General features: G+C 41.5%; 1 protein-coding gene and 1 pseudogene across 1 annotated transcript in view; one reads left to right on the forward strand and one right to left on the reverse strand.

Moving 5' to 3' along the window:
- The window catches only part of TTC27 (tetratricopeptide repeat domain 27), a 176,991-nt gene that overhangs the window by 97,623 nt on the left and 66,217 nt on the right, over positions 1 to 13,151 (reverse strand). The window contains exon 10 of the mRNA XM_047782314.1: positions 4,309 to 4,422. Within this exon, the coding sequence (XP_047638270.1) occupies positions 4,309 to 4,422 (114 nt within the window). The remainder of the gene's footprint in view (positions 1 to 4,308; positions 4,423 to 13,151) is intronic.
- Positions 8,059 to 8,721, forward strand: LOC125126908 (U6 snRNA-associated Sm-like protein LSm3; annotated as a pseudogene).

Genomic DNA, 13,151 nt, shown 5'->3' on the forward strand with positions numbered 1-13,151 from the left:
TCCAAACTCTTTAGCCACACATAAGAAATGGAGGATCAGCCTTTCCAGCATTACCTCACACTGCTCTCCAACACAAACCACACTGACATGAACTAAGATGAATTCTCTTTATTCTCCATACACACCAAATGTATTCCTCCTTTCTGGGCCACTCTCCCTCCTTCCCACCACCCAGTGCTGCAGACTGTACCAAGTTGTATTTAATGGGACTATTTAGTAAACCTGAACATACTTCACTCAGTATTATTTTAAATCTCACTATTTCTTGACAGTGTCCTCAGTTTAAAATCTAACACAAGACCCATTAAACTAAAAAATGTCTGGACCTAGGACATGCACTGAACTTGCCTTCATCACTGAGACGCCGGGCAGGAGCTGCCCCTAAACAACTATAGAGACCAACTAAGGACCAGGGCCAGCCTGGTACTTACAAGGATACACATTCCTAAACCAAGTGAACTTTTCTCTTGAACTAGAATATAAATATGTTTGTTTTCCTTTTACGATAAACTTTTTATTTTGGAGTAGTTTCAGATTTACAGAAATTTTTTAAAATTCTCTCTCAATACTAGACAGAGTTCCTATATACTCTTCATCCAATGTCTCCTAATGTTTTTTTTGTCTTTTTGTCTTTTTTTTTTTTTGTCTTTTGTTGTTGTTGTTGTTGTTGCTATTTCTTGGGCCGCTCTCGCGGCATATGGAGGTTCCCAGGCCAGGGGTTGAATCGGAGCTGTAGCCACCGGCCTACGCCAGAGCCACAGCAACGCGGGATCCGAGCCGCGTCTGCAACCTACACCACAGCTCACGGCATCGCTGGATCCTTAACCCACTGAGCAAGGGCAGGAACCGAACCCGCGACCTCATGGTTCCTGGTCAGATTCGTTAACCACTGCGCCACGACGGGAACTCCCAATTTCTCCTAATGTTAATAAATTACCTAATCATAACATATTTTTCAGAGTTCCATGGTAGCTCAGTGAGTTAGAGATCTGGCATTGTCACTGCTATGATGTAAGTTGATCCCTGGGGCCTGAACTTCCAAATGCCACAGTGTGACCAAAATGAAAAGAAAAAAATATATACATTTTTCAAAACTAAGAAATTAGCACTGGAACATTACTATTAAACTACAGACTTTATTTGTATTTCACCAGTTTTTCCATTAATGTCCTTTTTCTGGCCCAAGATCTAATCCAGGATAACATGTCACAGTGCCATCACATCTCCTGAATGGTTTTTTTGTTTTTTGGGTTTTTTTTTTTTTTTTTTGTCTTTTTAGGGCCACACCCACAGCATATAGAGATTACCAGTCCAGGGGTCAAGTCAGAGCTATAGCCTCTAGCCTACACCACAACCACAGTAATGCGGGATCTGAGCCACATCTGTGACCTACACCATAACTCACAGCAACGCTGGATCCTTAACCCACTGAGTGAGGCCAGGGAAGGAGGAACCTGTGTCCTCATGGATCCTAGTCAGATTCATTTCCCCTGAGCCATGACAGGAACTTCCCTCAGTGTTTCTGATTTGTGAGAGTTTCTCAGTTTTGTTGGGTTTTTTTTTCTATGACTTTGAGACCTTTGAAGGGTACTGGTCAGGTGCTTTGTAGGATGTCTCTCAATTGGGGTTTTTCTGTCGTTTCTTGGTTTTGCGTGTGTGTGTCTTTTTAGAGCCGCACCAATGGCACATGGAGGTTCCCAGGCTAGGGGTCAAATCAGAGCTGTAGCTGCCAGCCTACTCCAGAGCCACAGCAACGCCAGATCTGAGCCACCTCTGTGACCTACACCACAGCTTGTGGCAATCCTGCACCCTTACTGATGTTTTCTTGAAACTAAACTGGTGTTACCAGTTTGGGGGATGACCCACTCAGAGATGAAATGTTCTCCTCACCATATCCTCTTGGGGTGTGTGATATCCACAGACTTACCTCTTGCAGTTCTGACCTTGCCACCTGATCACGGTGGGCATGCCAGGTTTCTCCATGTAAAGTCACTACTGTTCTGTTCATACTCGATTTTCAGAAAGGATTCATTCACCCAGCTCACATCCTAGCAGAGGGATTTTAGACTCTATCTCCTGGAGGAGGATGCATCTACATAAACTGTCTGAAGTTCTTCTGTAAGGAAGATTTGTCCCTTCTCCCTATTTATTCACTCATTTACAACAGTATGGACTTATATATATTTATTTTATAATTTGGGTTATAATTGAATATGTTATTTTCTTGTTCCAATTGTCTAGCTTTCGCCATTGGGTTCTCTTCCAGACTGGCTCCTACGTCCTTTTGATGCCAACCTTTTGGAGCCCCACCTTACTTTCTTGCACTACGTAAGATGGTCCAAGCTCATGGTGTGTTTTCCATGCCTCAGTTGCCCCAGTCCTAAAAATCAGCCACTTATCCAAGGAGCCCTGATTCCTATTATTGAAGAATGGTATTTAGAAATCAAAATCAAAGCATTCGGTGTGTTCATGGCTACTGAGGGGCCCCTGCTCTAGACTCTATCAGTGGACTGAGCTAGGAAAGATAGAGAACCTATAATGAATAATCTTTATATTTATAGCAGCATCAATACAGTGCTCTAAGCTTAGTGAGGTGTCCATCAGAAATACTTTTAGATACAGAAATTAATAAAATAGGAGTTCCCATTGTGGCTCAGCAGTAACAAACCTGAGGGCTAGTATCCATGAGGACGCTGGTTTGATCCCTGGCCCTGCTCAGTGGGATAAGGATCTGGCGTTGCCATGAGTTGTGGTGTAGTTCACAGATGCAGCTCAGATCTGATGCTGTGGCTATGGCACAGTCCAGATGCTACAGCTCCGATTAGACCCCTAGCCCAGGAACTTGCATTTGCCACAGGTGCGGCCATTAAAAAAAAAAAAAAAAATTCTTCATTAGTTTAAAAAACATTTTGGAATAGAGACTACTTAATTCCTATTCATGAGTGAATATTTCTGCATTAGGGTAAATTTTATTTATTTATACAATCTATTACTGTGAAACTGCATGTGTTTTTTTAAAACTAACTCTTACATTGTTTGTTTTGTTTTGTTCTGCTTAGCTATAGTATGCAGCAGCTTGATATGGGAGCTCAGTTCCCAGACCAGGGTTTGATGGTGAAAGCTGTGGTGGTGAAAGCACTGAATCCTAACCACTAGACCACCAGGGAACTCCATGTGGTTTCAAGACTTACCATAAACCCATACAAGAAGTTCTATTATTATTACCCTTTTTTACAGATAATGAAAATGAAACTTAGAGATGTGATGCTGCGCTATAGCAAGAAATATATAAGCTCTGGTTCCCAGCACAGAGCTCCTAAAACTCTTGTAACTTCCTGAGTGGAAAGGGTTAGAAGACTGTCTTTTGTTATTCATAATAAGCCCCTTTCACTATACCTGAGCTTATGGCAATGAGCTGACTCTGGGAGGATGGAGTCTAGTTGTTAGAGGAACCAATCACGTGACAGAGGCGTTGAAACTTACAGCCTCACCCTCAAGTTTCTTCGGGGAGAGAAGAAAGGCTGGCAAATGAGTTCATCAACAACGGCCACTGATTTAATCAATAATGTGCGCAAAACAGAAACTCCATAAAAACCCTTAAAATAAATGGGTTCAGAAAGTACCCAGGTTGATGCATGCACTCACATTCTGGGAGGGGAAGTGCACCACAAACTCCTCAAAGTCAGAAGCTCCTTTGCTAAGGACTTTTCAAAACCTTGTACTATGTACCTTTTCATCTGACTGCTCATTTGTATCCTTTATAATATCCTTTATGATAGAAATTGTTTCCCTGAGTTCTGTGAGCCATTCTAGCAAATTATCAAATCTGAGCTGAAGACAAGGTCAGGAGAACCTCTGATTTGTAGCCAGTCAGTCAGAAGCAGTAGACCTGAGAATGGACTCTGAAGTGAGAGGCAGGCATACAGGCCTGAGCCCTTAGCCTGGGGGCCTGCACTCATTCCAGATAATGTCAGAATTGAATTAAATTACAGGACACCCAGCAGATGACCACAGGGAAGTGAAAAAAAGCCTGGTGTGAGAAAGCTATACATGTGGTATCAGAAGTGTTGAGCAGAGGAACAGTTTTAAAGAACAGTTTAAAAGAGGTTAAATACTATAGTCACAGAGCTAAGTGACAGAGTTGGGCTTTGAAGCCAAACAATCTCCAGAACTGTGCTCTTAAATAACAAAAAGTGTTTGAGTTAGATGAAAGGACATTTCATTATTTAGACTCACAACAAACATGTACAGCTACTGATAGCAATGAAGAGTTGGAAGAGTAACAAAAACTGCCCCATGAATTCTTACTTGTGTCTGCCTCATTGCCCGTTCCACTCGGCGTGTGCTTCCTCTCTCGAGTTTTGTCCGGAGGATCAAGGCCGATGTCTGAATGGCCCAGAACTTTGGTTGTGAGAGCAAACACTGACCAGAAGGGGGAAAAAAAAAAAAAAAAAACAGAAGAAATGAATCAACTGGGTAATCCCATTCTGCATACAACAAAATTAATGTCTCAGGATACCGATGAACGCAAGAATTGAAAATCTCAGTGAAAAATAAGAAAACATGACATGTGCTTTCAAAAATTTTTATGAAGAATGTGTTCATTTGAGCAGAATTGTTACTTCACCGAGCTGACCTGTTCTTTTGAATTCCTTAAAGAACAAATCAGAATCTTTCCAGATAATCAAAACAGGAAGCAGAATATATCTACCATAAATTAATAAATCTCTGTATCTCATGAGTTATAAAAATGTGAGAAAATAAACTATATAAAAATAAATGCCATCTTCCTCAAATCTGAAATAAATGTTTAAAAATCATCCAAACTCACAAAGGAAAACAAATAATTAGAAATCTGATACCTTTTCACTTAAAAAATATCCTAATCCACAGACGCAAATGCAAATCAAACTTTAAGAAAACCATTCTAAGATTTTTGAGAATGCTTTCTTTTCTAATCTTGGTTAGAGGGAGTCTCTAATTTTAGTTAAAATGCTATTCTAGAGGGGGCATCTTAAGAACGACTGGCTCATAAGAAAACCTTGAATGTGCACACACTGACTCATAACCCCAGAGAAACCTGTGACCACCGTCAGTTCAGAGAGTACAGTAGAAACCAGTGAATATCACCATAACCATAAGTGGAGAAAAAGTGAAAGTTCTGGGGGCAAAATGTATTACGATACAATAGGACTGCTTGGAGTTCCCGTTGTGGATCAGAAGGTTACAAACCTGACTAGTATCCAAGACAATGCAGGTTTGATCCCTGGCCTTGTTCAGTGGGTCAAGGATCTGGCGTTGCCGTGAGCTGTGGTGTAGGTAGCAGACTCGGCTCCGATATGGCATTGGTATGGCTCTAGTGTAGGCCAGTGGCTACAGCTCCAATGTGACCCCTAGCCTGGGAACTTCCACATGCTGCACCTGCGACCCTAAAAAGCAAAACAAAAACTAAACAAAACAAAAAACACCAACCTACCAAACAAACAAAAAAACCAATAGGAACTGCTTGGTATAATGAACATGATTTAAGCAACTTTGCTGATGATGTAGAAACCAATACTGTCCCTAAGTAATCATTCAAATCAGTAACTTTCAGTAAAGATTGCTCCCAAGAAAAACAAAAGGCTTATTTGTCTGAAGGCTGTACAAATCCTTGATACGTGCTTATTTCTAAAAGTCTGGTATTAGAGTCCAATTAATCATTCAAAAATGCAGCTGCACATTAGAAGCACCTGAGAAGTTTTTGATGTTTTAAAAATAAGTCAGACCCGGGAGTACCCGTCATGGCTCAGTGGTTAACGAATCCGACTAGGAACTATGAGGTTGCGGGTTCGATCCCTGGCCTTGCTCAGTGGGTTAAGGATCCAGCACTGCCGTGAGCTGTGGTGTAGGTCGCAGACATGGCTCGGATCCCGGGTTGCTGTGGCTCTGGCATAGGCCAGTGGCTACAGCTCCAAATCGACCCCCAGCCTGGGAACCTCCATATGCTGCGGGAGCGGCCCAAGAAATAGCAAAAAGACAAAAAATAAAAAAGTCAGACCTCTGACAGAGTTCTCTGGTGGCCTAGTGTGGTTAAGGATTAGGCAGTTGTCACTGACATAGTTCAGGTTCAATCCCTGGCCCAGGAATTCTGCGTGCTGTGGGCAAAGCCAAAAAAAAAAAAAGTAAATCAGATCTCTGAGAGCAGGATCTGGTCATCAGTGTTTTTTAAAACACTTCCCAGGTAATTATAAAGTATAGCCAAATTTAACAACTACTAGGTTAAGCTAGTACAAATATTCGTCTTTGCTCAAATTCATCTATAACTCCAAATTCCTATGAAAAGTTAGCAAGAAGTCTTTCAATGGAGTACAAACCATATCAGAGTCCCAAAAGCTTCTTCCTGAACCACACCCAGCTCATTTCCATCATTTGTATTTCCTGCCCCTATGGGTATCTGAATTTTCAACTCCAAATCTAGGCCAACTTTCTCATAATAAAAAGAAAAATGAAGCGCCAAGTAAGATCACTTGCTCGATGTCACATCTTCATTAGTAGCAAAAGCTGATTCCAATACGTGACTCCCCACAACAACATCTTTTTATTTTTTGAAATGGCGCTGGAGTGCATGAGGTTCCCTTTTGTAGGTGAAATATGGTTGATGTACAATATTATGTCAGTTTCAAGAGCATCATAAAATGATTTGATACTTGCATATGTTATAAAGTGATCACCACAATCAGTCTAATGATCTTTTCCCACACCAGGTTACGACAATATTATTACACATTCCTTATGCTGTATATTACATTTCCATGACTTATTTATTCTATAAATGGAGGTTTGTAACTCTTAATCCCTTTCACTGATTTCACTCACCCCATCTCACTTCTGATAACCATCTGGTTCTTCTCTGAATCTATGAGTGTGTTTTCATTTTGTTTTGTTTGTCTGCTTGTTGTTTTTTGGGGTTTTTTTTTGTTTTTTGTTTTTGTTTTTTTTTTTTTGATTCACTGTATTAAGTGAGATCATGCAGTCTTTCTGACTTATTTCACTTAGCATAATACCCTCTAGATTCATTCATGTCACAAATGACAACATTTCACTTCTTTATGGCCATAGAACACCTTGATATTGTTTTTTTTAACACTTCTTCTGAGAAAGTGGATGACAGTATCCAGGAAATACTGGTAGAGTAATGTAAGAGGAGGACTCACTTCAGAACTTTAGGAAACTGCTGTACTAAAGGGAAGTGGAAGAAGAGGAGTAAACAAAGAATACACAAATAAGGAGTTCCCGTCCTGGCTCAGCAGAAATGAATCTGACTAGTATCCATGAGGACGCAGGTTCAATTCCTGGCCTTGCTCAGTGGGTTAAAGATCCAGGGTTGCCATGAGCTCTGGTGTAGGTGGCACATGCCACTCAGATCTGGCACTGCTGTGGCTGTGATGTAGGCGAATGGCTACAGCTCCGATTCGACCCCTAGCCTGGGAACCTCCATATGCCTTGGGTGCAGCCCTAAAAAAGACCGGAAAAAAAAAAAAAAAAAAAGAATACACAAATAAGGGAGAAGGAGAATCAGAAGAATAAATCCTTACTGAAATGTGTTCATTCATTAACTTTCCTGAGCACCTACTGTGTATAAGGTAGTATGCACAAACCCCCAGGGACAGAGCAGCAAGCAAGACAGACAAGGTCGCTGCCCTCAAAGGACTTATAGTGCTATGACTATTAGATAATCTTATTCTTCTATAACTAAGTTTGCAAATTAAAATATTTTTATCAGAGTTGCCTTGTGGTGCAGTAGGTTAATATCCAGCATTGTCACTGCAGCTGCTCAGGTCACTGCTGTGGCACAGGTTCAATCCCCGGCCTGGGAACTTCCACATGACATGGGTGCAACCAAAAAATAAAACATTTTTCATCTCCTTGAAATACAGTTCAGGAGATTAGCGTATAATCTAATCTTGTTAGTCTCCTTTAACTTAAATCTACCAAAACAGGTTGTGTCGTCCAGTTTCCAGAGATTGGAAGGGCTATCATGCTCTCACAAGAGGCAGGAAAGGGCACAGGGTTTGAAATGTGGCGGATGACATGGACAAGCAACAAACTACCAACACCATAGAAGAGCCCCTGGATCTCATCAGGCCCAGCCTGGAGGAGCAAATCTATGTGAAAATGAGTGACGATCGCTGTATAATCATAAGTGTAATAACATTCATTGAGCAATTTTTTTTTTAATCTTTTTGCCGTTTCTCGGGCCGTTCCCGTGGCATATGCAGATTCCCAGGCTAGGGGTCCAATCGGAGCTGTAGCCACTGGCCTACGCCAGAGCCACAGCAACGCGGGATCCGAGCTGCGTCTGCAACCTACACCACAGCTCAGGGCAACGCCAGATCTTTAACCCACTGAGCAAGGCCAGGGATAGAACCCGCAACCTCATGGTTCCTAGTCGGATTCGTTAACCACCGAGCCATGACAGGAACTCCCTCATTGAGCAATTTAAAAAAAAAAAAAAGAAAGAAAGAAAATGAGAAATGACAGAGAGCGTCGAGGCAGGTTACATGCTTATGATCAGCACTTAAATGTGATATTGGGAGATGTGGAAGAAACTGTGACAACTATAGAAACTGATGAAGAAACATAGGAAAAGATATAGAAATCAACAAAATGGAATAGTCCGATGCTCTTGCCCAGGGAGATGGTGCTGTGCTAGCTGTCCCACCACTGGGAGTTGGCTGAAACAAAGAATTTATCCTGTGTGGAAATGGGAGCTGTTGTGTGACTGCCTCTCTAAATGTAGAAGACACCTAAAAGAGAAACGTGCATACATTTTGGTATTAAAAAATAACCAAGAATTCTTCCACTCCTGAAATAATCTGATTTGCAGACAACTCAAAAATTCTTAAAACTGACAGAACACTGTAAACCAACTATAATGGAAAAAAATAAAAATCATTATAAATAAATTCTTAAGCTAAATGGCATTTTCATTTTTCTCCAACTCTTCCAACAAATGTGATCGCCAAGATGCAGAACTCTTTTTCAGGAGTTGATTTGCTCCATTGTTTTTTCAGACAATTTCTGGGTTTTTTCCTTTAAATTAAATTTGACATTTCCTTTTTTGATTTAAAAAAAAATCTACCAAAAGAGTGAATTATCAATATAAGTAGGTGTATATGGCACTATAAATATGTAACTGATGAAATAAAAGATATTAAAAAACTAAATTAATTCTTTAAAGTGTGTGACACTACTGACAAAAGACTTTATTATAAAATGTGACCTCAAAAATTTTCAAAAGAAGAGTTCCTGCCATGGCACAGTGGGTTAAGAATCCGACTACAGCAGCTTGGGTTGCTGTGGAGGTGTGGGTTTAATCCCCAGCCTGGCACAGGGGGTTTAAGGATCCAGCGTTGCCTCAGCTATTGGTGTGAGGTCGCAGCTGTGGCTCAGATTCAATCCCTGGCCTAGGAACTTCCATATGTCACAGATGCAGCCATAAAATTTTAAAAAAGAAAAAAAAAATTTTTCAAAAGAAAGAACTGTTTTCATTCCATAAATTTGCACATGATTCCTCCACCTACAGCAGGTCACCTTTTTCTCTTCATTTGACTAAAAGGACTGTCTCTGTAACCTCATGCCAGATGGAAGAGCACTGAGGAGACAGCTCTGTAGAACAAGTCAGCCAGAGCTTGATCAGAATCCCAGCTCCACCAAGTGAGGTGATTAGTTGGGTGACCTTGGGAAGTCACCTGACCTCCCAGGATCTCACTTTCCTCCTGTCTAAAATAGGAATAGTAATTGCCATCTCTCACAAAGTTATCATGCTTAGCAAGCCTCTAAGAGTACCTGCTGAAAAGCACATGTGGTCCCCTTGGGATTTCTCTTCCCTTAACACTTTCAGAAATGCACCATCCAGGGTGAGAACAGGTCATTGCCCTCATCCTTGCCTAGTCCCAAATGTGGTACCTGGGCATACTGAGCATTTTAAGCTGAAGGAGTTTGAGAAAACAGCAGGAAAAGGAAGATGACTCTGCCCTTCCCCCTCGCCTCTCCCCTGAAACAGCTCATCACATTCTCTGGTGAGAAGCACCCTTCCTGTACCCAGAGAAAGGAGTGCCCTCACCTCTGAAGACAAAGGAGGAGAAGAATCCTAGCAAGCAGCCTCATTAAGTTTTCCCCAGTTCACTACTCTTAGCTCTGACCTATCATGCGCTTCCACAGCTGCACATCAAACCTACCATAAAAATATTCAGTTTTAACTATTTCTTTCTTTCTTTTTTAAGGACTGCACTCACAGCAAACAGAGGTTCCCAGGCTAGGGGTCGAATTGAAGCTGTAGCCACTGGCCTACACAGCCACAGCAACACCAGGTCCGAGCCATGTCTGCAACCTACACCACAGGTCACAGCAACCCTGGATCCTTAACCCACTGAGTGAGGCCAGGGATCAAACCTGCATCCTCACTGATGCAGATACGTTTCTGCTGAGCCATGACGGGAACTCCAGTTTTAACTGTTTCTTCAGTTCTTCATTTCATTACAAAGGCTCCCATGTCACTCAAAACCTATATTAAGTAAAGATGTGTGCTTTTCTCCTGTGAATCTGTCTTTGTCAGTTTAATTTTCAAATCCAGCCTAAGAGGGTCAAGGAAAACTTTTTCCTCTCCACAGCTCCCAATCAAATGGTCACTTCACTAATAAAGTCACAATACACAGACCACACAGGCCACAGGCTTGTCAGTTCAAGCCCAGCTTTAAAAGGTTTGCACACCAAAGTGGGGAGATATTTTCCTTGGGAAAACTACCAAGTCAGACTGTTTTCTATGCTGGCATGAGAACAAGAGTTTGCCTGAGACTTTTACATGCAGGTCAAGCAAAACATTCTCACTAAACACTGAAAGTAAAATGCAATCTGAAAAGCAGACATTTGAAAAGCTTTAGAGAAGGAACTGACTGGATAATGATGTCACTGAAAAATGCATTTATCTTATATTTGTTTGGCTGGGAGATATACAGACTTGGGAAAGTCTTTCTAAAAGGAGGTAACTGCAGATAGGCCATGTTTAATATAGCTTGCAAAACACTGCTGCCCACAAGGTAAGAATCAATCACAATATGGGACATTAGATAAAGAAAAAGAAAATTAAACAGGAGCTATATGCTTTAATGCTCTAATGACCTAAGAATAAAATCATATTTTTATAAAATAGGCTGACGACATAAGCAGCAGGCAGCCCTGCTGGTGAGGACTTGAGCTATAATCCGTCGAGGTATGGGGGTGTAATTGATCCATTCTCCACTGTGTCCCCAAATGTGTTCCTGCTCTTACTTCCACTCACTTAAGGACCTGGGAATAACCACCCACAGCTCCTGCTGGCCCTGTCTCACTCTGCAGGCCTCACAGAGCCTCTCTGCCACCTTACCAAGCAGCTCCATCTCTGCCCAGGGATTCTCTACTGCTGCATCTTCAGGGCACAGGCCCCAGCTCTGTGGTTCACCAGTGCCTTATGTATGGCCTAGCACCTTGCAGGGACTGAGAAAGACAGATAAAGAAAAGGACAGAAAAGGGGGCTTTTTCTTTGTCCTCTTTTACACAGGGGCAGAAGTGCACAAAGAAGTTTCTTTTGAAAGAGAAAATATAAATTCACAGTAACTGGCACTTATGAAAATCATGTTAGATTTTTTTCTTTCTTTTTTTTTTTGGTGGCATTCCCTAGATAGAATTAGGAACATCCTCTGCCAAGGACACAGCATTGTAAATAATAACTAGGTATCATGAAATAATACTTTTATCAACTAGGTATCATGAAATAATACTTTTATCACTATAATCCAGGTTCGCTTTGGCTTATACAGGCTTTTGCAAGGCAGCTCCGAAACTTAAACATTACTTTATAATATTTTTCTTTACTCCAATATGCTCCAAATGCGAAATTAAATAAGCTTATAAACTTTTTGAAAATAAATCACTCCTAAATTATGGTACACAAAACACTTTTAATTAAGAAGTACGACAAAGTGGAAAACAAGATACTGCAAAAAAAAAAAAAAAACCGCCTAGATTCTGGTCCAGGAGCTCTACCTATTAGCTACATAATACATAACTCTTGGGAATGGTATTGAACATTTCTGAACCTCATTTTCCTCATCCGCATAATGATGGGACTTGATCAGATGGTCTCTAAGGTTTCTTTCAGCTATTAAAAACTTTGTTTTGGAGTTCCCATCATGGTGCAGTGGTTAACGAATCCGACTAGGAACCATGAGGTTGCGGGTTTGAACTGTGGCCTTGTTCAGTGGGTTATGGATCCGGCGTTGCCGTGGGATGTGGTGTAGGTCACAGACACAGCTTGGATCTGGCGTCACTGTGGCTGTGGGGTAGGCTGGCAGCTACAGCTCCAATTCAACCCCTAGCCTGGGAACCTCCACATGCCACGAGAGTGACCCTAGAAAGACAAAAAAAAAAAACGTTTGTTTTAATAAAATTCCTTTTTTTAAGCAAAAAAATAGCAAGGTCTAAATTCATTATGATACTTTGTAAAAAAAAAAATCTCAAATTAAGGTCAATCTTTCCCAGATTAAATTGGGTTCTTCTATCTTCCCAGCTATTATCTAAATGCCCTTAAATAAGGAGTTCCTGTTGTGGGGCAGTAGAAACAAATCTGACTGGTAACCATGAGGACTCAGGTTCGAGTCCTGGCATCTCTCAATGGGTTAAAGATCCAGTGTTGGGAGTTCCCGTCGTGGTGCAGTGGTTAATGAATCCAACTAGGAACCATGAGGTTGCGGGTTTGGTCCCTGCCCTTGCTCAGTGGGTTAACGATCTGGCGTTGCCGTGAGCTGTGGTGTAGGTTGCAGACACGCCTCGGATCCCGCGTTGCTGTGGCTCTGGTGTAGGCGGGTGGCTACAGCTCCGATTCCACCCCTAGCCTGGGAACCTCCATATGCCGCGGGAGCGGCCCAAGAAATAGCTAAAACGACAAAAAAAAAAAAAAAAGATCCGGTGTTGTCATGATCTGTGGTGTAGGCCACAGACCTGCACTGCTGTGGGTGTGGTATAGGCCAGAAGCTGTGACTCTGAATCAACCCCTAACCTGGGAACTTCCATAAGCATGGGTGCGGCCCTAAAAAGAAAAAAAAAAAAAAGTGGATTAACTTCTCTGGGAC

The sequence above is a fragment of the Phacochoerus africanus genome, chromosome 5 (assembly GCF_016906955.1).
Source record: "Phacochoerus africanus isolate WHEZ1 chromosome 5, ROS_Pafr_v1, whole genome shotgun sequence".
Taxonomy (NCBI): domain Eukaryota; kingdom Metazoa; phylum Chordata; class Mammalia; order Artiodactyla; family Suidae; genus Phacochoerus; species Phacochoerus africanus.